Source organism: Dacryopinax primogenitus (assembly GCF_000292625.1).
Source record: "Dacryopinax primogenitus strain DJM-731 SS1 chromosome Unknown DACRYscaffold_5, whole genome shotgun sequence".
Taxonomy (NCBI): domain Eukaryota; kingdom Fungi; phylum Basidiomycota; class Dacrymycetes; order Dacrymycetales; family Dacrymycetaceae; genus Dacryopinax; species Dacryopinax primogenitus.
This window is the reverse complement of record NW_024467202.1, coordinates 1,278,911-1,303,083: the sequence shown is the minus strand read 5'-3', so window position 1 is coordinate 1,303,083 and position 24,173 is coordinate 1,278,911. Positions and strand designations below refer to the sequence as shown.

General features: G+C 54.0%; 11 protein-coding genes across 11 annotated transcripts; 7 read left to right on the top strand and 4 right to left on the bottom strand.

Annotated features, from left to right (window-relative positions):
- Positions 1-1,461: 1,461 nt before the first annotated feature.
- On the bottom strand, positions 1,462-2,183 carry DACRYDRAFT_94075 (uncharacterized protein). The gene has a single exon (XM_040777197.1). It carries the CDS (start codon positions 2,105-2,107, stop codon positions 1,733-1,735), a length of 375 nt encoding a protein of 124 aa, XP_040630784.1. The 5' UTR covers positions 2,108-2,183; the 3' UTR covers positions 1,462-1,732.
- A 120-nt stretch (positions 2,184-2,303) lies between these two features.
- Positions 2,304-3,568, top strand: DACRYDRAFT_21297 (mitochondrial carrier). Its single transcript, XM_040772329.1, has 3 exons — positions 2,304-2,731; positions 2,782-3,126; positions 3,190-3,568. Exons 1-3 carry the CDS (start codon positions 2,423-2,425, stop codon positions 3,490-3,492), a joined length of 957 nt encoding a protein of 318 aa, XP_040630783.1. The 5' UTR covers positions 2,304-2,422; the 3' UTR covers positions 3,493-3,568.
- Positions 3,569-3,694: 126 nt separating this feature from the next.
- On the top strand, positions 3,695-4,948 carry DACRYDRAFT_115190 (uncharacterized protein; the record flags this gene model as incomplete). The annotated part of the gene is made up of 1 exon (XM_040769949.1): positions 3,695-4,948. One exon carries the CDS (start codon positions 3,695-3,697, stop codon positions 4,946-4,948), a length of 1,254 nt encoding a protein of 417 aa, XP_040630782.1.
- A 394-nt stretch (positions 4,949-5,342) lies between these two features.
- Positions 5,343-6,590, top strand: DACRYDRAFT_106044 (uncharacterized protein; the record flags this gene model as incomplete). Its single annotated transcript, XM_040768189.1, has 1 exon — positions 5,343-6,590. The coding sequence occupies one exon, from the start codon at positions 5,343-5,345 to the stop codon at positions 6,588-6,590; it is 1,248 nt and encodes a 415-aa protein (XP_040630781.1).
- A 60-nt stretch (positions 6,591-6,650) lies between these two features.
- On the bottom strand, positions 6,651-7,965 carry DACRYDRAFT_77691 (uncharacterized protein). The gene is made up of 3 exons (XM_040776283.1): positions 7,576-7,965; positions 7,373-7,521; positions 6,651-7,319 (listed from the first exon to the last, which is right to left on the bottom strand). The coding sequence occupies exons 1-3, from the start codon at positions 7,775-7,777 to the stop codon at positions 6,876-6,878; spliced, it is 795 nt and encodes a 264-aa protein (XP_040630780.1). The 5' UTR covers positions 7,778-7,965; the 3' UTR covers positions 6,651-6,875.
- A 254-nt stretch (positions 7,966-8,219) lies between these two features.
- Positions 8,220-10,627, top strand: DACRYDRAFT_14867 (uncharacterized protein; the record flags this gene model as incomplete). Its single annotated transcript, XM_040771058.1, has 5 exons — positions 8,220-8,647; positions 8,695-8,944; positions 8,995-9,464; positions 9,530-10,501; positions 10,591-10,627. The coding sequence occupies 5 exons, from the start codon at positions 8,220-8,222 to the stop codon at positions 10,625-10,627; spliced, it is 2,157 nt and encodes a 718-aa protein (XP_040630779.1).
- A 132-nt stretch (positions 10,628-10,759) lies between these two features.
- DACRYDRAFT_115188 (uncharacterized protein) lies at positions 10,760-11,536 on the bottom strand (the record flags this gene model as incomplete). Its single annotated transcript, XM_040769948.1, has 3 exons — positions 10,760-10,949; positions 11,000-11,145; positions 11,193-11,536. 3 exons carry the CDS (start codon positions 11,534-11,536, stop codon positions 10,804-10,806), a joined length of 636 nt encoding a protein of 211 aa, XP_040630778.1. The 3' UTR covers positions 10,760-10,803.
- Positions 11,537-11,868: 332 nt separating this feature from the next.
- On the top strand, positions 11,869-13,060 carry DACRYDRAFT_106040 (mitochondrial carrier; the record flags this gene model as incomplete). The annotated part of the gene is made up of 6 exons (XM_040768188.1): positions 11,869-12,001; positions 12,064-12,191; positions 12,241-12,258; positions 12,309-12,463; positions 12,528-12,708; positions 12,758-13,060. The coding sequence occupies 6 exons, from the start codon at positions 11,869-11,871 to the stop codon at positions 13,058-13,060; spliced, it is 918 nt and encodes a 305-aa protein (XP_040630777.1).
- Positions 13,061-13,144: 84 nt separating this feature from the next.
- On the bottom strand, positions 13,145-16,391 carry DACRYDRAFT_115186 (uncharacterized protein). The gene is made up of 2 exons (XM_040769947.1): positions 13,925-16,391; positions 13,145-13,877 (listed from the first exon to the last, which is right to left on the bottom strand). Exons 1-2 carry the CDS (start codon positions 15,924-15,926, stop codon positions 13,318-13,320), a joined length of 2,562 nt encoding a protein of 853 aa, XP_040630776.1. The 5' UTR covers positions 15,927-16,391; the 3' UTR covers positions 13,145-13,317.
- Positions 16,392-17,435: 1,044 nt separating this feature from the next.
- On the top strand, positions 17,436-18,970 carry DACRYDRAFT_94069 (arsenical-resistance protein ACR3; the record flags this gene model as incomplete). The annotated part of the gene is made up of 7 exons (XM_040777196.1): positions 17,436-17,578; positions 17,627-17,718; positions 17,773-17,827; positions 17,879-18,115; positions 18,164-18,246; positions 18,294-18,808; positions 18,862-18,970. Exons 1-7 carry the CDS (start codon positions 17,467-17,469, stop codon positions 18,968-18,970), a joined length of 1,203 nt encoding a protein of 400 aa, XP_040630775.1. The 5' UTR covers positions 17,436-17,466.
- Positions 18,971-19,202: 232 nt separating this feature from the next.
- DACRYDRAFT_21292 (dipeptidyl aminopeptidase) lies at positions 19,203-22,443 on the top strand. Its single transcript, XM_040772328.1, has 9 exons — positions 19,203-19,525; positions 19,580-19,879; positions 19,926-20,009; positions 20,058-20,468; positions 20,520-21,309; positions 21,357-21,784; positions 21,832-21,931; positions 21,984-22,118; positions 22,168-22,443. The coding sequence occupies exons 1-9, from the start codon at positions 19,232-19,234 to the stop codon at positions 22,353-22,355; spliced, it is 2,730 nt and encodes a 909-aa protein (XP_040630774.1). The 5' UTR covers positions 19,203-19,231; the 3' UTR covers positions 22,356-22,443.
- Positions 22,444-24,173: the final 1,730 nt, after the last annotated feature.

The window sequence follows — 24,173 nt, the reverse complement described above, 5'->3', positions numbered from 1 at the left end:
GACGGTTGAGGGGTCATTACCTCGCTGGCTCTCAGGGCAGGCGCTGCATCTCAGCCAATCACAGTCCGTCTTCGGACTTGTCTATGGCCGAAGTGGCGCAAGACTGTGGGGGTAATCACGTTTTTTCCCCCGGCCGTCTTTCGTTTCTGTTCAAGCCGCCCTCCACCGGTCGACGGCCCCTTTCGGAGCCTGTTGATTGATGGTCTCTTCCCTAATAACCCCGGCATTGCGCAACTTCCTTTCGAGCGTGAAGTCTGATACTCTAATCTCACCTTGTCACGGCAAGTCTCATAACTTAGGAGCTGAACGGACTGCCACTCGAGCCGTACTCCTGTGAAATACGGCTAATACAATAATATTTGAACAATTGCCCGATATGGAAAGCCTCACGGGCCGTGATCGTCCAGAGAGCTCCACAAGATTTCTGCAAATCTATTGTTGTTGCCTAATCGAAACTAGTGTTTGGATGAAGCGAGGAGCGGCTTCACAACTAACAATATTACAGAATCTGTCCTCATGTGGATAATACCGCGCAGATTCAATGTTGCCAGGTACGGAAAGCGACAGTAGATGCACAAATAATGTATATGCAGTAGTGGTTTGATATATAGGCCCCAACAGCACGTGCGTGGTAACCTGCACAGGAACAGATCTGCCATCGGGTAACACGGTCAGGAGAAACTCCATTGACGGGATTAGCCTCAGCCTTGGCATTCTGCCGGCCATTGAACAATCAAAACACGTTAGTACATATTGAAGTGACGTTTCAGCAACAATCATCGAAGTCAATTGTTAGCGATAGTGTGAACTGCATTGCCACGAAGCATCACTGAGCGACGTCAGAAAGGGCCTCTGCCGTGGTAAGCTTAGGACCCAGCATGACTTTAGTGCCAAGTCTCGCGAACTCTTCTTCCAACCACTGTTGGCGGGCCTTGTCCCCGAACGGCAGCGTGTCGAGGTCGATCCTCTGAATCGGAACGGGCAGCTCGATGCCATTATTTGTCGTATATCGTGGGAAGAGCCGCTCGAGTTGGACAATCCTGCAGTTTTCTAATTTGAGAAAACGCAGGCGGGGGAGGGGGAAGCAGTGCCGTTGATCCATCCCCGGGGTGATACGGAGAGCGGGGAAGAAGCGACGAGATTGGGCTGTGCCAAGGACAGTGACCAGAAGGGCGGCATGGTTGTCCAGATATGGAACCGTGGCGCGGATTGTGAACGATTCGACTTCAGGGAGGAACTTCAGCAGATATTGAAGAGGCCAATATGCCATCGGCAAACCATCGGCATCTTTGGGGAGGCCGTCGCCGAAGACGAGATGTCGCAGGGTGGATGCTGTAAACCCCTTGTCAAGGATTGTGGACCGTCGCAAGGATGGCATGGCTACGCGGTCGCGGAACGATGTGATGATCGTATAATCATAGGGAAAGATGAATTCTTCGAGGCTCTGGAGCTTGAAAACTGGTTTGGCTAGCTCCAGACGACGGCGAACGGCAGAACGGAATGGGGGAAAACAAGATGAATACGACAGATCGAGAGACACCAGTCCGGAACAGTCGTACATTGCATAGAAAAGGTCATCAATCCGGGAAAATTTGACATGCGCCAGCTGCAGCTTTCGTAAAAAGTCGGTGGAAATACCTAAGTTCGGGAACGGACGTCGGACTCGGTGCTTGCTCATGTTCATGTTGAGTGTCTCGACTCGATACAGCTCCGGTAAAATGCAACGAAAACTTCAGTGCACCGTCACAGGATGGGTAGCAAACATCGTAACAGTGAGATTGCGTCGTTTGCTTCGCTCCATCCACCGTACGGCACGATGCATATGGTGGTTTGTTGAGATGCAGACTGTTGTCCACAGAGCAGGCGTACACAGAGCGGCTCTCCTCCAGAACCGATTCACTAGGGAGAATCGGACAGCGCATGACTCATCGACGGGGATCTCGCTTCCACCCAACCTCCGTTCATCTCGCTCGCAGAGTGTAAAAATCTCGGATAAGAGTTCGAGTGGCAAGCGCTCGATGTAGCATGGTCCTGTCGGATCCTTCGGAGGTCCACGTCGACGAGTATGCTTCGCTCTCTTCCTCTTTGGTATGGTGGGATACGGCATTTACTAAGCAAATAAGATGACTCCAGGTGGGGGGAGAAACGGATATACAGAAGTGTGAGAGGGAAAAGAGCGTTCCTTTTGTTTCTGGTCGTTCAGTCCCGACTCAAAAGGGATCCGTGCATCGCCGATGTGACGCGCCGACTTCACGGCCATCACCAAATTTCAGTTTTCGACATCTGCCGCCCATCCCTCCCAACCAATGGCTCGATCATAGACTCTCGTTATTAATAACTTGATTAAATAGACACTGCAGTCTCAATGTTTTGAACTGTCTGGGACACAGCATAGAACGATTGCAGCCAGCTCGAGCATTGGATGTCCGAGCTTCCAGCGCCTCCGGCATTCGGGCACACCGACGTCACCCAATCTCTCTCGCAACCTGATCCGCATGTCAGTCAACATAGAAGCAAAGGATGGCTAGCATCGTACTCGCCGGAGTTGCGAGCATGGATCAACGAGTCTATCGCGGGCACTGTCGGGGGCGCGGTTGGCATGATCGTTAGCTACCCATTCGACACAGTGCGGGTCCGTCTCCAAAATCCAGATACTGCACACAAGTATCGGGGCATGATGCATGCCTTCACGTTGATTGTAAAGGAGGAGAAAGTCACCGGACTGTTCAAGGTAGGCTTGTTAAACCACTTCGACGTTGTCCAGGCTGACCCATTAGCTAGGGGATGACCTCACCCCTCATCACGCTAGCGCCGTTGAATGGGCTCGTCTTCGGTGCATATGGCTACCTCTTGCGCCTCCAATACCCTAATCTCACACCTGAGGAGCGACCGCCACTTCTTCCAATAGCGCTTGCGGGTACACTGGCTGGTGTGCTAGGTTCCACTATTGCAGGCCCTGTGGAGCTCGTAAAGATCCGCCAACAGAACTTGGTCGGTGCCCAGGGTATGCCGAGCACTTTGTCGGTCGTGAGAGATATTTGGCGCAAAAGGGGACCTCTTGGGCTGTACCGGGGATTCACGTCGACTGCACTGCGAGATTCTGGTGGAGGGCCATATTTCCTCACGGTGTGTGCCGCATACATCTATCTTTTGACCCATTTGCTCATGGGATATGCTCGCTCTTGTTAGTATGAGATTCTGCATAGACTCAATCCTCATTCCCCCTTCACTCCCCTCATCGCGGGCGGTGCTGCCGGCATCGTCGGCTGGCTCTCGACTTTCCCTTTCGATGTCATCAAAACACGCATGCAGTCCGTCGATCGTGCTGAGGCAGGCAAATACAAGACCACCTGGAGCACCATTCGGGCGTGCTGGAGGGAGGAAGGCTGGCGAGTATTCTGGACAGGTGTCCGTCCTGCAATGATCGAGTGCCTTCCTTACAACATGGCAACTTTCGGGGCCTTCGAATTAGTCCTCCATTTCTTACGATAAGCAACTTGAGTAAGTGATTGTCAGTGCAATAATGTACTATTACCTAGAACTGAGATTTCTTATAATTCATTCGCTCCTCTCAGACAACAGGCCAGGGAAGTCGGCAACAATATATCCTGCACGTGGCTGAGATAACATTTTTTCTTCAGGGCGTTCCTCCGTTGTGCGCGGATCATTCCGCTTCTAGCAACATGCCTCTGCCATGACTCTCGATTCCGTATTTGTCGCGGATCACTTACAAAGCACCACCACATGTTATATCCAAACCCTGCCGTTCGAACTCTTATCTCATGTCTTCATCATTTGCGAACAAAACTATAACGCGGCATTGACAACACCGCCCGATCTTCGACATAATAGTTGTGCGTTTGTCCTCCGTTCAGTCTGCAAACAGTGGAACGAGGTCGCGCTCTGCACCCCCCAGTTATGGACGCGCATACGAATCCTGGGACCGCGCACTCTGGCGCTTGCCGAAATGTGGATTCAGCGAAGCGGTGCTCAGGAGCTTGATATCTCAATCATCCTGTCTTCGCCAACCGAAATCGCTGCCTCCAACGCGCTCATAGAACCGCATTTGAGCCGCATCGTGACCATGCATTTTGGAATGACTTGTGGGACCACCATATACACGCCCGCGCAGCCCGCGCCGCTGATTCCAGACACGATCCGCAGTCTCCGGTTCGCAAACATCGGCTTTTCGAATTGTACTGCCCTTCGAAGAAACCTCTCGCTATTCCAACGGCTAAAATATCTCGATTTATCATCATCCAGCACCGATGAAAAATGGATGTCTGTCGATGAAATTAGGATATCACGTCCGGATTGGTTCCTGATGGAGGAACTCGAAGAAATACTGTTACCGATGAATGCGCTGTGCGAGCGCGTACGACAATATTTGCTGGCGCCTCGTTTACGGTATTCTTCCATCAGAGGTCATTACTTTGCCCCATCCCCTGCCAACACTCTCATTGTACGGGAGGACCTTTCCTCTGAACAAGGTCCCTTGGGTGTTCACATTGTTTTACTGCAAGTTCCCGAGGTCGAAAGCTTGACACTTATTTGGTCGAATCGGACCGCAGACTTCTTGAAGCCAACATTCTGCGACTATGCTTTACATTGCCTGGGGATGAAGAGACATGCTTTCCCTCTTCCGGATATGTCTCTCTCAGAAGACGAGTGGACGGATCCGCCTCAGATGATGTTACCGCGACTACGAAACCTCCGAATGTGCAACGTTCCCAGGATTGGCACTGTAGATGCACTGTATGATCGATACGTCCCCACATACACCGGATCATTGCCCGCTGTACTCGAAAGAGTCGAAATTGATGGACCGGTAGAACCGACCACTTGGCCAGCCGTTGCGAAGACCCTGCGAGAGCATGGCACGACCGTAATCGAATCGTTCGGAACCAGTATATTTCGTCTCCAGGGAAATGAACCGCTCAACGTATAACTCTATTGGAGGGCACGGTTACCATCGGAAATTAGTATCTCACGATTACACATGGCATTGATAGTATCTACAGATCATATTACATGCACAGCTCGTATTACTATTAATAACACCCCTCGTTCGACTCGTTCACGTCGCAATTTGCTCTATTCAACCCGATCACGATTCTTATCACTGTGCTGGGCCAAACAAGGCATCTTCGGCATTTGCACTCGGGAAAGCTTTTCGCTCTTCTCGACAATATCTGTCATCTTTGCAATTCAATGGACACGTGAAGGATTAGAAAATCGCGAGATTGCAACAATAATGCACAGCCTTCCCTGTTGAATTAGAGTCAAACGGATCCGCACGCTGCTCGGGTATCACTCAAGCGTTCATGATTGGACAGCCTTCCATGGCGCAGCCGCAAGATACTGCTCTTTTCTCCGTCAATCCAATTGACCGCCTCCCATTTGAGCTCATATCCGATATCTTCAGCATCTCCGAGCAGGCTCACGGAGACGAATGGAGACTCACACCTCATGAAACCTGTCCGGCTGCTATATGCTCTGTGAGCAAGCGCTGGAAAGAGATCGCGCTTGCCACACCGCTGCTTTGGACTCACGGAAAGGTATCTGGACCAGAAACGCTCCTTCAAGCCATAGAATGGGCCAGGCGTAGCGAGCCTTATGAACTCCATGTTGAAATCACGCTCTTCGAATGGCAAGATGCTTTCCGATATCTCTGGGCTTACAATACTCGCATTGTTGACATTGAATTCGACGGCATGGGCGCACACATCGAACTGAAAGACATGGCGCTTCTATCACCTTTTTCCAACACCCTCCGTCATTTGTGCATTTCTCTAATCAAATTCCCAAGTGCGGACTCGCTCTTAGAGTATCTAGCGTCCTGTAAGGAGCTAGTCGCCTTGGATATCCAGTCAAGCACGACCGGCGAAGAGTGGATGTCGGAGGAGGAGCACACCCAGTCGTCAGCACGAGCGATTACCTTGGAAAAGCTAGAAGACCTTGCATTGCCGGCCAACTCACTTGGCGAGCGTATCCTACGACATATCATCACGCCTCGTCTACACAACGCAAGAAAATCGTTCACCAGCCCGGCGTTTGTCAAGACAGGCGGCGATCTCTGGATCAAGAAAGGTCATATCAGCCTTGCCAACACCGACGAGACACTAATCAGCAAGCTTCTTCCCCTCGTATCGGACGTCCGGGTGCTCACGCTCGAATATCCCCCCGACGGGCAAGGACGTATCGTCGAGTTCTGCACCGTTCTTCTGCGCCAACTAGGAAAGACGATCCGTTTTTTCCCCTTGCCACATCCCGGATCTCTCTGGAATCAAGGTGGGCAAATTCCCCTTCCGGCACTTCACACCCTCCGGCTTGTGAACTACCCGTACCTCGTCGACCCCGCGAGGAGGCACGTCTTCCGCCCGCGTGATATCCCGCCCCAGTTCCCCGTTACAGATCTCGGGCTGATGTTCATGGCCCGTACCGAGTGGGAGTCAGAAGGTAGGACGGATCTCTTGAGTAAGCTGCACTTCGAAGGAAAGCGACCCGTAGATTGGGGGGAGCGGGGTGAGCTGGTCGTGGAGCAATTGCGCAGGGAGGGGATCACCGTGACCACTCAATTTACCAATTAGATCTAGACATCACAACTCGGCACATGATACTGCAAAAACGCGCGTTTGGAGTTCAGGTAGACTAGAGGTCTGTGAGGCCCAACGAACATGTTATTGTCGGTTTCGTCCTCCATCTATCCCCCTCTACCAAAAGGCAAGGGCAGGCACTACCTAACATCCCGACGCTGCACCAATGGTGCGGTACGTAATAACCCGCTTACTCGGGCAGTGTCCATAGGTAAAATAAACTCTCCATCCCTTCCACGAAGCCCAACATGTTCAAATGACAAAAGGAGGCGAAAGGGTTCACATCACCCAGACACCCAACCAAACCGCGCTTGCCACAGCGAGCACGTCCGACCAGCCTAACCTGGTAGACCTGAGAGCACCGCTCTTCGCGAGAGCACTGGGAGAGGCGCTCTGGCTGGGCGAGAAAGGGACGAAAGTGCCTGAGCTGGTTTGGCTGGACTGCTGTGCACCAGGAACGGTGCCGTCCCCTGCGGCGGTAGTCAACTGAGCACCGCCCGCGCCTGAGCCGTTTCCTGTCCCAGCTGTGGGAGCACTGGTCGCGGCAGCACCCGCGCCGTTCGCGGTGTTCGTGGTAGGAGCATCGCCAGCAGCGCCGTTGATGCCGCCGGGGGTGACGTTGGCTGCCGAAGCACCGGTAAGTTTCCCGACACCCCAAGGAGCGGGGGTGATGTTGTCAGGCTGGTTTGGTGCGGGGACGGTGGCGCCGGAAGAGCTGGCGATCTGCGGGAGAGATATTGGTGACGGCCAAATTAAAGAACAGGGATAGAACGTACAGTAAACCTCGTAGTCCAGGTGATGTTTGACTGGCCTGGCTGGGTGAACTGGTAGAAGTAGATTGCCGCGTTGACGTCGACCTGCGGACAAGGGTAGGAGAAGGAAGTGATGCCGGTCGCGGTGGTTCCGTCCAGACCCGTAGCAACAACTAGGTATCCCGTGAGCATTGCACGCGTTTGGTTCGGGGGAAACGAGCACGTACTCTCGAGTGGGGTCATGGGGCTGTTAGAGCCTGTCATGAGCTGAATCTCGAAGCTGTTCCAGAGGCCTGAGTCGTCCGTCTTCCACGCGATCGGGCAGTTAGCACCCGCCGGGTAGACACCACTGTTATCTGGCGTGGTGGGGGCGATCATCCCCAGAGTGGGGAGAGCGAGGAGAAGAGAGGAAAGCAGAAGCATGACCATGTTGACTCGGTGCTTAGAGATTTGCAGGGTTGGTGTGGGTATGTTGCGTAGTGTGAAAGTTCGGCGCAAAGTGCAGGATTAAGTCTCCAAAACGAGCAAGAATATGAATGAGTGGAATGGAGAGCGGTCGGCTAAGAAAGAGATATAAGAAAATCCGGAGTGAACCTGACAAAGGCCAAACAACACAGCAGACAGGGATGATGATGGTGGAGAGAGAACAAGCGACAAGAGGCGGGGTACGCTCAAGATGGTTACAACGGTAGGGCGGTGCTGATCATTTTCCGATGTCACACCGGGACGCGGCTCTTCACATTTCACGTGGATTAGTGGCAGTGTATTAGAAAGGCCCTCACGTGATTAATTGGACGACGCGTCTCCGAATGCGTCAACGTTGACGGCGACATCGACATTTACAACGACGACGACGACGTGAAGGGCAACGATGGCGACTCCAACGCCAGCACCAACAAGCCACACTCCCGGCCGTGTGAGGTTTCTATCACCCGTCGCCGCCCACACCCCAGCATCAACATCCACAGCGTCCGCAACATCTTCCGCATCTACACAACCAGATTCATCCTCGTTCCTCCTATTCCTCACCACCCAACTTCAGTCACATGGTTTCCTCCCCCCCTCTTCGTCCCTCTCTTCACTCCTCTCTCTCCCGGAGGAGCAGCAAACCGTAATCGAGAAATGTCTGCATACATTATTGCAGCAGAGGGTCGAGGATATGGCTCGTCTGGAAGAAGTCGGTGCGGGCCTGAGAACTGCGGAATGGGAAAGGGGACGCTGGAGAGCCAGATATGAGGAGGAAACATGTGGGAAAGATAGAGCAGAGAGGGAAGGCGAGGCGAAATCTGCTAGACTGGCGTATGTATCTGAGCAGCATTCCCTTCGTCTAACTGATGTGATGCTAGTGCGCTCACCAAGTCCCTCCAAACTGAACAAACAGCACACAAGCAAACATCCTCCCATCTCACCCGGGCACAAAGTACCCTCCAGACTGTGCGAGGCCATGCCCAAGCCGAGCTACGTAAGCGTGACAAGGAAGTGGAGCGAATGGCCGAACGATGGCAGCGGATTGCGGCCGAGCAGGCTCGGTTAGGTGCTCTGGGAAGCGGCATGCGAGTGGATCTTCCCCTAACTGCTTCTACACTTTCCATACCAGTGAGTACTTTTAGTTGTTGTTATTCGAACTGTGGTGCTAACACCACCAGACGGATTCCCTCCTTGAGACTCAACTGCAAGAAACCGAGTCCCACCGCGTCCGACTTGTAGAAGAGAATGACGCGCTCCGCGCCACCTTACTCGTTACCGCGCGCGCCCTCCAGTCCCTCTTAAACCCCAGTGAACCGCCCATACTCCCGAGCGCGCTGTTTACCCCTGAGCTGGTGTTTAGTGACTCCCCTGAGTTTCAAGCTCGCAACGCAAGGTCGAAGTTGCTGGAGCTCTGTCACTCTATATCAGACCGGCTCGCAGCTCAACCTTCCTCTTTTGCATCCTTGCAAGCACAGAGCTCGAACGAGGAGCTGGAGACGGCTAAGGATGAAGTACGAAGATTGGCGGAGAACATCAAGAGGGTGGAGGAGGAGCTTGCCGAGGCGAGGGGGAGGGAGGAGAGGGGACAGAGACTTATGGAACAGTATGCGCTTCAGGCTACTAAGGGGAGGGCCTCAGACGCTTTTCTGTACGTTTATCTCGCCGACCCAGCGTCACCGATGCTGATACTTGGTTTGGTGTTTTCATGAATAGCGATGATCCAGATACCACTCGACGCCGTGCGCTGACCGAAGAAGCACAACTGCTGCAACAAGACCGGGCGCAGCTGACAGAAGCAGCCGTCCAGTTGGGCAAAGAGCGCGCGCAACTACAGCGAGAGAGGCAAGAACTAGACGAGGAGAAACGGAAAGCAGCACTGAAGGCGATATTAGAGGACTTGCCGCCTACGCCTGTTCCATGGAAGGAGGCGGAGTCGTTAGTTGCGGAGCTGAGCAGAGGCGGCGCGCGGTTCGGCATGCCCGGAATGGGAGGGTGGACGACTTCCACCCCTGCACCTGCGCTGCTGGGCTTCGCACACGCTATCGACGAAGACGAACTCGAATCGCCCAGCGCGGTCCAATATCCCCCTCCTTCCATGCTTGAACAGCCATCTTCGCCCCCGCGCACTCCTTCCCCCATCCGTGCTCACCGCCGGAGAGCCAAACGTCAATCTCTCTCCCCCGCCACCTCGCACACACACAAACGCACCTCCTTGGGTGGGTCGAAGACCCGTAAATCAAACAAATCCTCCAAACCGATATTCCCGAGGAAGAGCGCTCTGGCTTTGAAAGACTATAGGCCGATCGTGGGGAGCCCACTGAAACAAGTGACTACTCTCGCGGAAGGGGACTCGAGTGGGAGTGTACGGGTGGCTGCCGTACCCCTAAAGGCGGAGAAAGTGACGAAGGGTAGAAAGGAGAAAGAGAACGACCCCCCCCCTGTTGTCTCCAATCATCCCCCTCTAGCAGTCGGACAAGCACTCCGTGCCAGCACCCTCCAAGGCAATCCAAATGGACTCCGTGCTAGCACCCAGCGTAGTGCGGACCCGAAAGCAGCAAGAGAGAGCACAGGCTTGAAGGGAGGAAGGGACAGCCTGCGCCTGAGTGCGAGGGATTTGCTGCCTCTTCCGGGTGCCGGGAGGAGGAAGAGTGTGTTGGGTGGGGGCGCACAGAGGGTTTGGAGAGGGTGAGCTGATCCCAGGGCGGGTGCGGGATGTATAATACCTTTTCATGTCCTTTTTGTTCTATATGTGAGGTGGTTTCTATTTTACCCAGTTCGGATCTCTGGGTTGCTGGTTTCGTCATCGCCTGAGGGGACCGTTGCTAAAACATAACTCTTGGTCAGAGATTCAGCAGTAGCCCCATGTCAAGACCTGGTGGAAGAGGCGATCAACTGGGTGACTTTGAGAGATGAAGAACGGTCATTATCATTAACCCATGCTATCGTACATCTCTTGCCCAACCCTCCACACCTCCAATTCCTCACACTCAATCAATCGATACCGCACCCACGTTTCCCAACTCGATCCTCTCTTGGTCCTCGTCCTGCTGCTGCTGAGCAACACTCCCAATCCCCTCCCTCAGTTCCCTGCGCACACAAAGCTGTTCCGGAAAGACGACCATCACGGCTGCGCCTGCCCCTGTTCAGCATTCTGACACTAGCTTCTGCAGGGGAAGGACATACATATACCCATAACGAGCCAGAAGAAGAGTGAGAGAGGAAGGGAGTGCGAGTAGGAGGTCGTTATGAGAATATGCACAAAGATGAGGGTGAGGGAGAAGTCGAGGATGTACGTCGGACGGCGGATAACATAGTACAAGTAAGTGATACTGTCTCTCATCAGCATTTATTAGAATCTCAGAAGAGGTATACGCACTTCACACAAGCTCCCAAGAGCCATCCCACACCAATGACCCACCCTCGTCTAGGATCCACAGCCCTTGCCCAGTCCTGGTTCCCCCTCCCAGCTCCCCAATTGCCCCACTCCCCCATCCCTGCTTCTCTCCTCCCCGCCATCTCCCGCCAATCGAGTACCATCCCCACTGTCCCCCTCCCTCCTAGATACTGCAGGTACTCGCTGTCTGTGAGCAGGGAGAGCAGGGGCGGGAGAAGGAGGGCGAGGGTGAGGTAGTGTAGTGTTTGGAGGATGATGATCTGGGAGAGGAGGAGAAGGGGGTCCCATCCCTGCAGTCTGAGACGAGGGCGAGGGCGGCCTGGCATGGCCGGGGTATGTTAGGTGGAAGTGGTTATTGGTTGTCGTTGTTGTTGTCCAATGTGCAATGTATGCGCCGTCCAAACTTTCGGTCACTCGGCGACACGCGATCGAACATCTCGGAAATACATCACAGCCACCCGGTTCTCCTTCGGCTCCGGCTTAACCTTCTTAAACTTCCCGAAGAGGCAGGTCAACTCCCCTGTTATCGGGCGCTCTCCTGTCTTCTCCAGCTGGGAGATGGAGAGTGCATGACTTATCTGTCTCCTTCATGCACCATTGTTATTGCTATAATCTCTTCATTAATGCACTCCTGCTTTGTCTGCTGGCGACACAAGTCATGTCGTTTCCCACAGATCCCCGAGAAGAGAAGAGCATCACCCATGCGGCATTAGGCGACGGAGACGTGGGCAAGACGACGCTCCCACAATGGCGGCTGCTGATGAACGAGTATCTAGCAGGCACCGTCGGTGGTGCGTCCTCCCATTCATCTTCCCCTCTCCTGCTCGCTGACAGACCCTGTGATGTCGAGCAGGCATGGCAGGCCTCGTAGTGGGCTACCCGTTCGACACTGTCAAAGTCCGTTTGCAGAACCCGGAGACGGCGGGCAAGTACACGCACGGGATCTGGAGTACGTTTGGGAGGATAGTCGCTGAGGAGCGAGTGAGCATTTCCTTCCCTTCTATTTGCTTAGCTCATAATGTTGTGATAGTTCCTCGGGTTGTTCAAAGTGCGTGAGATGCTGGATGTGGGAGAGGATGCTAATGCAAGATGGGGCAGGGAATCGCATCACCTATGGCAACCCTCGCGCCTCTAAACGGGCTGGTCTTCGGCGGGTACGGCTACTTCCTGCGACTCCAGTCCTCCGCCTCTGGTCAAGTACCCACCCTCTGGCAAGTAACTGTAGCCGGCACGCTCACAGGCATCGCAGCATCGTGCGTCCCCCTCTCCTTCCCTTCCGCATCATCTCCTCCCATTTATGCTCTGACATGTGAGCAGGACGATCACCGCCCCCACAGAGCTGATCAAGATCCGTCAACAGACGCTTATTTCCACTGGCATCCCATCCACCTGGTCCGTCGTCCGCACCATCTACTCCAAACACGGCATCCCAGGGTTGTACAGAGGGATAACAGCAACGGTGCTCCGCGACGCCGGGTATGGGCCGTATTTCCTCGCCGTGCGTGCCCATCTCCTTCTATCTCCTGATGCTGATGTTTGTGGGATAGTACGAACTGACGACCCGCCTCTCCCCCTCCTCCCCTGTCACACCCCTCTTTGCAGGCGCCATAGCCGGTATCATAGGCTGGACAGCGACCTTCCCGCTAGACGTGCTCAAAACCCGCATCCAGTCGTTCGACGCAGACGGTTCAGGCCCATACAGGAGCACGTGGAGCACCGCCGTCCATAGCTGGCAAGAAGAGGGCTGGGGAGTGTTTTGGCGCGGTCTTTGGCCTACTGTCGTCAGGGCTGTACCTGTTAATATGGCGACTTTTGGAGCGTTTGAGTTGGCGTTGAGGTATTTGGCGTGAATGAGTGGTTGGTTACTTTACCTGGTCAAGAGGGAAGGGCGATGCGTAGAATAGACGCCTAAAGGGCGCGCAATGTACTGTTATCCTATTGCAAGTATTACAATGTACGATGAACAATTGACGGTGGGTGATGAACGATGCAGCCGAAATCCGTCCTGTGCCTATCCAGATACTCCTACATGATATAGTCATAAGTTCCATGTCAAGCTCAGCCTTCCGTCCACATTCCGTCCACCCTCGCACAGGTGCACAAGAGCTCACTGCACTCCGTCCTCGAGGAAAACCATCCCCGTACCTCTACAAGTAGGGCATACCTGGCCGTCAAAAAACAACACCGAGATGGTACCAGCACCATCACACCCCGGGCATTTCCCTTCCTGTTCCCTTTCCTCTCTCTCCCTTGCCCGTTCCCGTTCTCTTTCCTGCTCGCGTTCTCTTGCTCTCTCCCGCTCCCGCTCTCGTTCCCTCGCCTGTTCCCTCTCCCTAGCTGCCGCTGACCCAGGCGCAGGAGTAGGGAACACCACCGGCGTCCCTCCACTTCCTTTCCCCGGCGCCGCTTTGGGAAAGATGAACCCCGCTCCGGACGCACCCGCGAACCTTCCTCTAGGCCCGCTCTCCGGCCACGCGCCTAACCTCAACCCTGCAGGTGCAGCTGAAGAAGACTTGATCGACGGTGGGCGCTGGACGGGAAGAGGACGCTGGAACGTCGATGCTCTGATGGCGGATGTGAGTGGGGGCCGGAAGGGACGGCCGTATTTCTGCCAGCATTTGCGGCATGGGTGAGAGGGATCAAACTCTTTATATCCGGTGTTATAGCCTGCCAACTGTGAGCACAAGCACGGAGAAAGACAAGGGGAGACCCACATTTAGGACAGCTAAATCCTTCAGGATAGAACAGCACATGACCCTTCAACATCAACGGTCTACCCACAACCGGCTCCGAGCTGGGCGTATCGTCCCTCTCCTGCCTTTCGAACCTCTCCCTCTCCCGCTCATGCTCCATCTCCAGGTCGTCCAGCTCAAGGAGGAACCATGTCCTACGTTCGAGGTTTTCTCGGCCAGGGTCGGCGCTGGCAGGGGGCCGCCTGACGGTAGGCTCTCTTCCATCCCTCCCACGACCGGACATCGTCCGTCCCCTCGGGTGCTCCTCTCGGACACCAACGTCCCTTCCCGGACCACTAACGGTCCGCTCCCTCACCCGTTCACTCTCGCTCTGTGTCCTCTCTCTCCCCAGCGCACTACTCCCACTAGCAGCCCTCTGCCTCTCCCGTTCTCTCTCCACCCATCCCCAGCCCACCTCCTCCCACACCCACCCGCTCCCCTCCCTATCGTCCCTCTCGCGCCTATCAGCGCTCACGCTCCTCTCACTAGGAGCCGCAGCGCTTCCGTTGGTGGACGGCCAGCCGACGTCAGGGAAGGCGGTCATCGGGCTGGGCGGTGCTGCTCCGGGAGGGAGGGCGAATCTCGGGCTGGTGGGACTCGATGTGGCTGGGCTGTGCTCCCTGTGCGTAGTGTGGGAACGTGAGCCGTGCCTTCCAGCTGCATGAGCCGTGGGTGCTTGCGTGTGGATATGAGGATGAGGATGACCGGCAGGGTGCGGTGAGCTAGTAGAAGGAGAAACGGTATAGTCCACTTCGTCTAGCCAAGCTGGGGAGGGGGGTACGCGCACTTCGGGGCGCTTAGCCTTCCCCGCTGCAGTCCTCGGTACCGCGCTCCTGGGTGTGATAGTGCTCGAGCTGCCTGTTCCCGTACTAGAGCTTGATTCTGACGCCGCTGTGGGGAGGGAAGACAACACGCTGGGAGAACTTGCCCACCCGAGCCCTAAGCCGAGCCCTATCGCCCGAGCTCGCTCCCTCCCTCGTTCGAAAGGCAGCCAGCTTCCGCTCCCTCCGCTACTTGCACTTCCCGTGCTTTCTTGTACTGCTGAGCTGGGGGACGGGGCGGGTCGTGCGGAGGATGGGGAGACGCTGGACGTGGCGGAGGGGAAGGAAGGCGAAGGCGGCGGAAGGAAAGGAGAGCGATACTCTGTTGCTACTACTGGGGAAAGAGACGGCTGCGAGCCAACAGAGTGGAAAGATCCATCAGAGTCGTAGTCTTCGTTTGTCCACGGAAGGGTGTACGACGCTTGAACTAAGGGCGAGTGTTGGTGGGGGTTCGTCACGGGTAGAGGAGGTACAGGCGGGAGAGGATGTTCTTCCTCCCTACGTAAGCTGAAGGAGTCGTCTGTCGTGCTCGCTCGTCCTCTGGCACGGGAATGTACAAGCGGGTCACTGACAGTCTGCTGGTGGGACGCCCTTCCCACCCCCGGTGGAGAATGCAGTTCCCCAAGTTCACCTCCTAAGCTCGTGCATCTCGCCCCTCCATCCCTAAACGAAGGCGGAGGCGGGAGGTCGACAGCGGATGACGGGGCGGATGAAGAGAGCTGCGGTGGTTGCCAGGGTGTACCCCATGGTCTGAGCGGACCAAAGGATACCGACGCCTCGCTCGAGTGAGGGCGGGCGGTGTATGCGGGCGGTGGGTCGAGCTCGATATCTTCCTCCTCTAGCGATATTCGGGCGAGGCGCCCTTCGCTCCTCCCAAGGGACAGCGAGACGCCAGGAGCGGAAAGAGGCAGAGGTGGAAGGGGCGGGCTCTGACCACGCCCATGGGCGGAACGTCGTGCCAGATTCTCGTTCGTCCCTGGAGGGGCGTTTCGCTGGTTGAGCCGGAGGGTAGATGTGCGCGGAAGGGAGGAGGAGAGAGAGTTGAGCGCTTCTGTCGTGAAGAGAGAACGGGGTCGGGGCTGCGAGGAATGTGAGGGGAGTGTTGCGCGCGATCGTGGGTGGGATGGGAGCGGGGAGGCCATCGGGGACGTACTCGTGAGCATCGTGATTGCTGGAAGGTCGTAATCGTAAGTGAACGTAGACGTTGGCTACCGGTAGGGTGTAAGACGGTACCGCTGGGCGCCTGATAGATAGATATATGCGCGTTTCAATGTCCAAACCCGTGCTGGAACAAAGTCGACGCTCCGTAATTGTATTCCAGAAGTCGTAAATCAAGTCAAGCAGCGTTGACACACGTCCAGCAACCAAAGTAGACGGGTGCACAGAAAGAGATAGATAGTTCTTGCCCGCAAGAGTACGACAGATATATGCGCCCCAATCGGACAGAGGAGGCCCTGAGGGAAGCGTGCCACCGGGTAGTGTTGTACCGGCCGTGTCTTCCCACGACGCCTGCTGCCTAGCCTCGAGCAGACTAGTTCTAGATCGTGACAGAGCTGATACGCTCTTGGCCGTCCCCACCGGGCGTTCTGACAACGCTTTGTGGGTGGTCGTTGAGCAGCAGGAGTTCGAGGCAAAGCACCTGAGAACAGAGAGTTTCGTCCGGTGTTTTGCTCACCAGTCCCTGTTTCGCGCCGCGTCCATCGCCTCCGGTCGTGAAAAAGGCGGATCCTTTTGCGGAACAGCTCAGTTTCTGTGGGGTCGCGTGCTTCGATTGATCGTGAGCTTCTCTTACCATCTCCGAGAACGTCGGCTTTCCTCTCGCACTCCTTCCTCCTATGTACGCTCGACATCGCTTTGATTATCGCCCAGTTGTCTTGTTGACGAGGCAGTTCGCTCAGGAAACAACCTCAGTTAGAGTCGGAACTCTATCAGGCACCGGAAGCGAACGCGTCCCATGGCTTGCCGTAAAGATTTCATTCCTTCTCGGATCGGCCAATTCCTGGTTTGGGGAACAAATTTAAATTCTACCCTTCCTTGGCACAACCCAGATACATGACCGCTTCCAGCTGAACGCGGTGCGTGTCTTACTTTAAGCTGCAGAGACACTCCGTGGAATGCGCAAACAAGAAGTCTTGCAACGTTTCCCATACGTCCTCCTGAGGGTTCTTGTGTGTATGTGATTCATCTCAGTCGCAAGCCACTGGAAAGATGATCACCTAGAAGCACGTTGTTTGGAAACATCAATCAAGAGGCTTTTCCAATTGACCGCAGGGGGCATCCGCCAACCCTCTCCATCCATCAAGTCCATCAGATCTAGTCCAAACTTCCTAGTACATGTATTCATATCATACATTTTCTTGCGCAAACTCCTTGATAATCTGCTGATATGTCCCCCATATTGTTTCGTCAACAGAGAGGTCCCAACTGACTCTTACTGGTACGTAACGCCGATTCCGAAGATCGGACAAAGCGCTAGGAGCGCCCATGACCGGATGCTTTTAGTCCGCGAGTACCTCCCCGGTTATGAGGTAGTCTCCTCAGGAATTTCGGAGGGCCATGGCTCTTACTATTTACTTCTTCAGCACCATCCTTTTGCTCCGTAGACCATCATAGACTAAGATAATCAACATGCCCTGTCCACCGCCAGTGTCCACCAAGCCCCTGGAGATGACAGAGGTCTCCTCGGACGCCCTTCCATATCTCATGCGGCCCTCGTGCCGCAACTGCGATTTCTGCGACGGGCTCGCCTCCATGGATCCAGACACCAGCTTGGCAGCAGGAACGGAGGAACAAGAGAAGGGTGTTGATGTCAAATGTCAGTCGCATTATTGCTCTGTGGGACATGACTGAACGAAACGTACAGCGCTGTTCAAGGGCTTGGGATTCCTAGATCGGTATTTGGCGTTGTTCGTCTTTCTTGCTATGGTCTTGGGAGTGTTACTGGGAGTATATCGAGTGAGTGAATTCTACGTATTTATCTTATCATAACACTTAGTGTTATGGCTGTAGGAAGACGACGTGCACCGAGCCTTCGGTGGAGCTCAATGGCAAGGCGCCTCAATCCGTGCGTCCTTCCCTCCCTCTTCCGCGCCAACCGCAACCTGAATAAACCTAGCGATCCTCATTGGTCTCCTGATAATGATCTGGCCCATCCTCACCAAAGTCTCTTACGAGTCCCTACCCGCCCTCTTCTCAACGCGCAGGATATGGATACATCTTGGGCTCTCGGCGCTGCTCAATTGGGTAGTAGCGCCGTTTGTAATGCTCGGCTTGGCTTGGGCGACGATGCCGGAGCCAGCTTTGGAGAGGGAGAGGAAGGGAGTTATTCTGGTTGGGGTAGCCAGATGTATCGGTGCGTCGGTGGTGACATGTGTTTGTACGGGTGCTCAAAAGTGAATAGCGATGGTCCTCATCTGGAATGGGCTGGCTTGTGGAGATACGCAGTATTGTGCGATCCTCGTTGGTGTCAACTCCGTCCTACAAGTGCGTATTTCTCAATGCCACACTGATTCAGTGCTGAAGATAACCAGATAGTGCTCTTCGCTCCCTACGCTCTGCTCTTCCTCAACGTTCTGGGCGGCTCCTCTTCTCCAGCCCTGATCCTCTCTTATTCGAGTGTCGCGACCAGCGTGGGGATCTACCTCGGCATCCCCCTAGCGGCCGGCATACTCACCAGGTTCATCATCAAGACTATGCTCAGCTCCAAGCATCAGGATCTTTTCTTCCACTACTTCTCCCCTCTCTCCCTCCTCGGCCTCCTCTATACCATCATAGTGCTCTTCGCCGCCCAAGGCCAGCAGATCGCCGCCAACGTAGGCTCGGTATTCCGTATATTCGTCCCCCTCATCCTATACTTCACAATCGTCTGGAACTGCACCTTTTTCGGGCTGTATTTCTTGGGCCGCAGCAGGAGGGGCAGGGCACTAGGAGGATACGACAAAGCTGTCGTGCAGGCTTTCACGGCGGGGAGCAGTAACTTCGAGCTGGCGATCGCTGTTGCCGTCGCGAGTTTTGGAACAGAAAGTCCCGAGGCGCTGGCTGCGACGTACGTCCATCTTCAAACTTTGTTTTCGGAAACACGCTAACTGTGGTGATTAGCATTGGACCGCTTGTGGAAGTCCCGGTTCTGCTGGCACTGAGTTGTGTAGCGCTCTTGCTCAGGAAGAAATTGGATTGGACGCCTAAGCCGAATATTGTCCTAGTATGAGGTGGAGATCATTACATATAAATCAATGTAGAATGTATCTTTGTACCGCTCAGTCCACGGGCAAACCATGGAGTTGTTCTTCTCACGAATCCTGTCGAAAGCCACCAGTTACTAACGCCGATACGGACATAGGAGCGTCACAGCCACTATATCTGTTGCCAGATCGGAGGCGCAGTATGTAACACAGTGCAAGCTATATCATATCACCCTGTAGGTGCACAGTCCCCAGACTGTCGCGTCTCGACCCTCTCATTTCTTGTCATGGCCTCTGACGAAAACGGACCCACACCACCTTATAGAGACGTCTCCCCCGCACCGATAGAATCGAACGGCTCGACTTCCCGGGTACCACGGCCAAAGGTGTACTTCGGCGACGGGCCTTTCACTGCCCCCAGCAGCGCAGACGGGCTGGACGACGAAGAGCGGGCAAAGGCGCTTGAAGAGATGGAGAAGGATAACCCGGATACGGGGGAGAACGAGACACTGTTGGGCAAACCCGAGAATGGGGGTGAGGTGGATGAGGAGCTGGGCAGAAATCCTGTGCAGCCTGATCGGGTGCGTTAGTTCTTCGATTCACTGAGGGTACGTAGTTGATGAAGGTCGATACAGCCCCGTTCACCACTACGATGGCTCGTCATATGCCTCTGTGCCCTCCTGCTCACATCGGTACTCATCGGCGCCTTCGCTGCGTACTCTTACCGCGTCGGCCCTGTACTCCTTGGCAGGCGACCCATAACCATGGATCACGTATTCAACGGGACGTTCAGCAGCTGGAGCCACGCTGTGCGCTGGGTGCCTGAGGCGGGAGATGGCGTGTACGCGAAGACTAATCCGAGCGGGGACATTGAGCTCGTGGATTTGAAGATGAATTCTAGCAGAGTGTTGCTGAATAAAGGTGGAGCTCAAGATGTAAGTTGCACCAGGGATGTATGAAAAGCGACTAATGTTGGTATAGAAAAATGGAGAAATAATCCACTGGGATGCCTGGAAGCTGTCCCCAGACATGCAGTATATTCTCTTGAAGACCAATTATAAGAAGGTTCATCTTCAACCGTCTTTACAGAACATCATACTGACCTTTCTCTAGCAATGGAGACACTCGTCCTTCGGGAACTACTATATCCATTCCCTCAAAACCAACAGCACCCGTGCTCTCGTTGCGCCCTCCGACCCGCCAGTAATATCTTACGTCGCATGGTCTCCCTCTGGCAACTCCTTAGCCTACGTACACGCCTCGGACCTTTACGTCCTGCCCAACCCTTCGCCTCTTACACAGCCTATCCGGGTCACGCATGATGGCAGCAAGACTGTGTTCAATGGTATCCCTGACTGGGTGTATGAGGAAGAGGTGTTTAACACGGATTATGCGCTCTGGTGGAGTCCGGATTCGAGGAGAATCGCTTTCTTGAGGAGTGACGAGACTGCGGTGGATGAGTACACCTTCCCCGTGTATAATCCGACTGATGATGCACACACCGTGGAACCTTATACTGACTTTGTATTGTCCATCCCCTATGGCTCCCCGCATATATGCTGATCACCCATTCAGACGACCATGAAATACCCCAAGCCGGGGTACGCGAACCCCAACGTCTCCGCCATGCTCTTCGACCTGTCCCAGTACGACGCCATCTTCCCGGCGGACACCACTTCCGTACACACCCTTGCTCTCCCAAGTACAATGGATATCAAAGACCGGGTCATCCAGGAGGTGGTCTGGGTGGGGAACACCAGCCTGTTCGTTAAGGAAGTCAATCGTGCTGCCGACCAGGGGAGCGTCATGTTATTCAATCTATCCGCTGGGCTGGAGGGAACTGTTGTGCGCACACTTGGGGGAGAAGGAGGCGAGTGGGCCGATGGTGGGTGGATCGATCCCGAGCAACGGGTCCTCCCCCTCTCGACGCACGGGCTCGAGGGTTACCCGCACACAGCATACCTCGACATCCTCCCCAACAAGAAGGGGTTCAACCACCTCTGTCTCTTCACTTCTGCCCAATCTCGCAGACCGAGATTCTTGACGGACGGAGATTGGGAAGTCACCGGCCAGAACATTAAAGTTGATTCTCAACGACGAGTAGTCTACTTCCAAGGCGCCGGACCAGGAGCAGCGTCGACACAGAGATACATCTACTCTGTCCGCCTGCCATCTGCAACGGCGCTCCAAGCGCTGGAAGAGGAAGGAAGGGATGAACTTCCTTTCGAGGCGCCTACACCGATGATCGACGGCAGCAAGCCGGGGTATTGGTCGGCGAGCTTTTCCTCTCAGGGTGGATATTATTCCCTCTCGTATGAAGGGCCAGAAGTGCCTTGGCAGGAGATGAGGAAGACTGGTGACGCGCGTGAGTTCAGGGCCATTACAGTCGCGAAAACAACTAATGAGAAATAGGCTTCAAGATCCTCCTGGAAAATAACTCGCTCTTGAATCAGACACTGCAGGAATACCACATGCCCCAGATTATCTACAGCACTATCACCATCGACGGTGTAGAGATGAATGCGCTTGAACTGCGTCCTCCAAACATGGACGACTCTGGGCGCGTCAAGTACCCGGTGCTGTTCCGCGTCTATGGGGGCCCGAATGCGCAAGAGATCACCCACCGGTTCAAGAGAGATTGGCATCATTACCTAGCGACGACTCTGAGGTATGTGGTGGTTGTTGTTGATGGGCGGGGAACGGGATGGCGCGGAAGGAACTTCAGGAAGGTGGTGAGGGGAAATCTGGGGGCGTGGGAGGTGAGAGACCAAGTGGAGGCTGCGAAGGAGTGGGTCGGGCGCGAATACATCGATTTGAAGAGAGTTGGCATCTGGGGTTGGGTGAGTTATTAGACGTCGTTTTCATTCATGTGCTGATGCGATTATAGTCATACGGCGGATATATGACATGCCGGACTATTGAGAGCGATTCGGGCGTGCATACTCTGGGCATGGCGGTTGCTCCTGTCACTGATTGGCATTTCTACGGTAAGTCAGCATGCTCATCAGCTCTTCGAAAAGGTATTTACGTTAGCCATAGATTCTATCTATACCGAGCGATACATGTTGACGCCCCAGGCGAATGCCGGGGGCTACAAGAATTCCTCCGTTCATAACGTACAGCCGTTTGGGAAGGTTGACTTCCTCCTTGCACACGGAACCGGCGATGATAATGGTGCGACACTACTGCATCTATCTGATCTCTTACTAACCTTCTCATGAAGTTCACTTCGCAAACTCGGCACATCTCTTAGACATGTTCACACAGGAAGGCGTACGAGGATTCCGTTTCCGGATGTTTACCGACAGCGATCATAGTATCCAACAGCGCGGAGCATATCGAGAACTGCACGAGTACATGACCGCGTTCCTGGTTGAGAAATGGGGTCATGGCGGTATTAAGCGAGGTTGACTCGAAGTTGGATCTGTATCTTCCCTATACCCTGATTAACCATCGCCTTCGAGCATTGTTTGTAGTTGGTCGACGTGACAAATGTAAAGATACCGCTGATACCATCTACGAACTGACTGTATAGATCGGGGATACCGCTTGCCCCAAGACAGATTTGTGATACGTGTGTTAAATTACTGCCCAAAGTGGTTATGTATGTTCCTACGGCTACACAGCTTATCAGTTGTTGTATAGAGAGTTAGATCGTGTGCTGAGAATGCAAAAGATACATATGTTGTGAGAAAGATGAGATACAAAGCAACGTGACGGCGCTTCAGTTTGAGACTCGAGTTCGGGCGTAAATTTCATGGCGTTGCGCACGCATCCATTACCATCACTCCGTAAATCGTGTTTATTGGCGAAGTCGGAACGCGTCGTCCGTGAAAGGTGCCTATCAGAATGTCTGTGTGAAGCCATCAGGCGATCAGAAAATATCAGATGAGGTACAGCGACAAGCAACCGGATAACACAAGCATGACAGCAGACGGCAGACATAGCCGAGAGGTCGATGAAGGCAGTCCACCTGACTGGCCAGACGATGTTCCAACCACTGAGCGAAAGTAGGATTCTGTCGCCTATCCCCGCGGGGAAAACATATTAGACCATTTGTCAAGCGGGATTGCAAATTCAGAGGTGACCAGAAGAAGGGACGCATGTGTTCGAAGAAGCGGACGAGCATCGACTCGTGAGAAAGGTAGCTGGCGGATCGTGCCTCACGAAAAAGTAGAATCGCACTCACATTATCCCCATAAATGGCACGGAAATCCATCAACTGATCGTTTCGGTCCTTGAACAGGTTGAACCATGACACGGCGATCAGACCCGGATATTGCTTACATGTCTTCAGTCAAGGCGAGAGACGACAAACTGGCAGAACAAAACTCACGGAAGCCGACCCTACCCCGCTCAGTTGCTCCATCCAACTCTGCTTGATTTGCAGTTGCCCAACTCCGCCGCCAGCGGGTGTCACATTAGAATCGGTCTGATATTTACGGGCGATCTCGGTGTCATTCCCGGTACTGAGAAGTCCGGTGGGTTGATCATAGTGATACGGTGCGGAGCTTTCAGACATAACAATAGGTTTCTTGTGAGCGGTGAAATACTCGGCATAAAAAGCTTTTAACCCCGACGAGAATGCATCGGATGAGGGAAGTATATTCTCTGTTTGGGATGAGTCTCCAAAGAAATAGAATGATAAACCACAGAGATCCACCATCTGATCGGGCACAGAATGAAAAGATTAAGAGTCAGGGTGTTTGTCAGAGCGCGAAGCCGGAAGACGTACGGCATCTCCCGGATAGTAATTCATATAGCCGTTGAGCGGATCATTGATATCACCACCTCAAACGTTGGGTGACCAAAGAAAGAATGTCTTCGAAGCTTGTGCTTGCTTGATAGCACCATACAACAACTGCCAACTTTCTTTGAATGAGTTTGGTTGCTGCCCATAGATACTCCCTACATTTTTGGGAATTCAATCAATCTAATGATTAAAGGGGGGGGTGGGAATTGCAAAGCAGAGATGCACAATAACCATTGAATTCATATGCAAAGCAACACCCTAGGTGAAAGGGCTTATGATGCCCTTTCGCTCCCAATAGTACACTAAACAAATGTATTACTAGCTAGTAGTAATACAACAGGTGTACTAAAGAAAGATAAGAGAAAAGGGTGGCCTACAGCCACCTGCTACGTGTAAGTCCATTGGACAATCCAATCGCCCTAGAGGCAGTGTTACCATATATGGTAAGTATGGGGATATCTACATATCCCTTACAC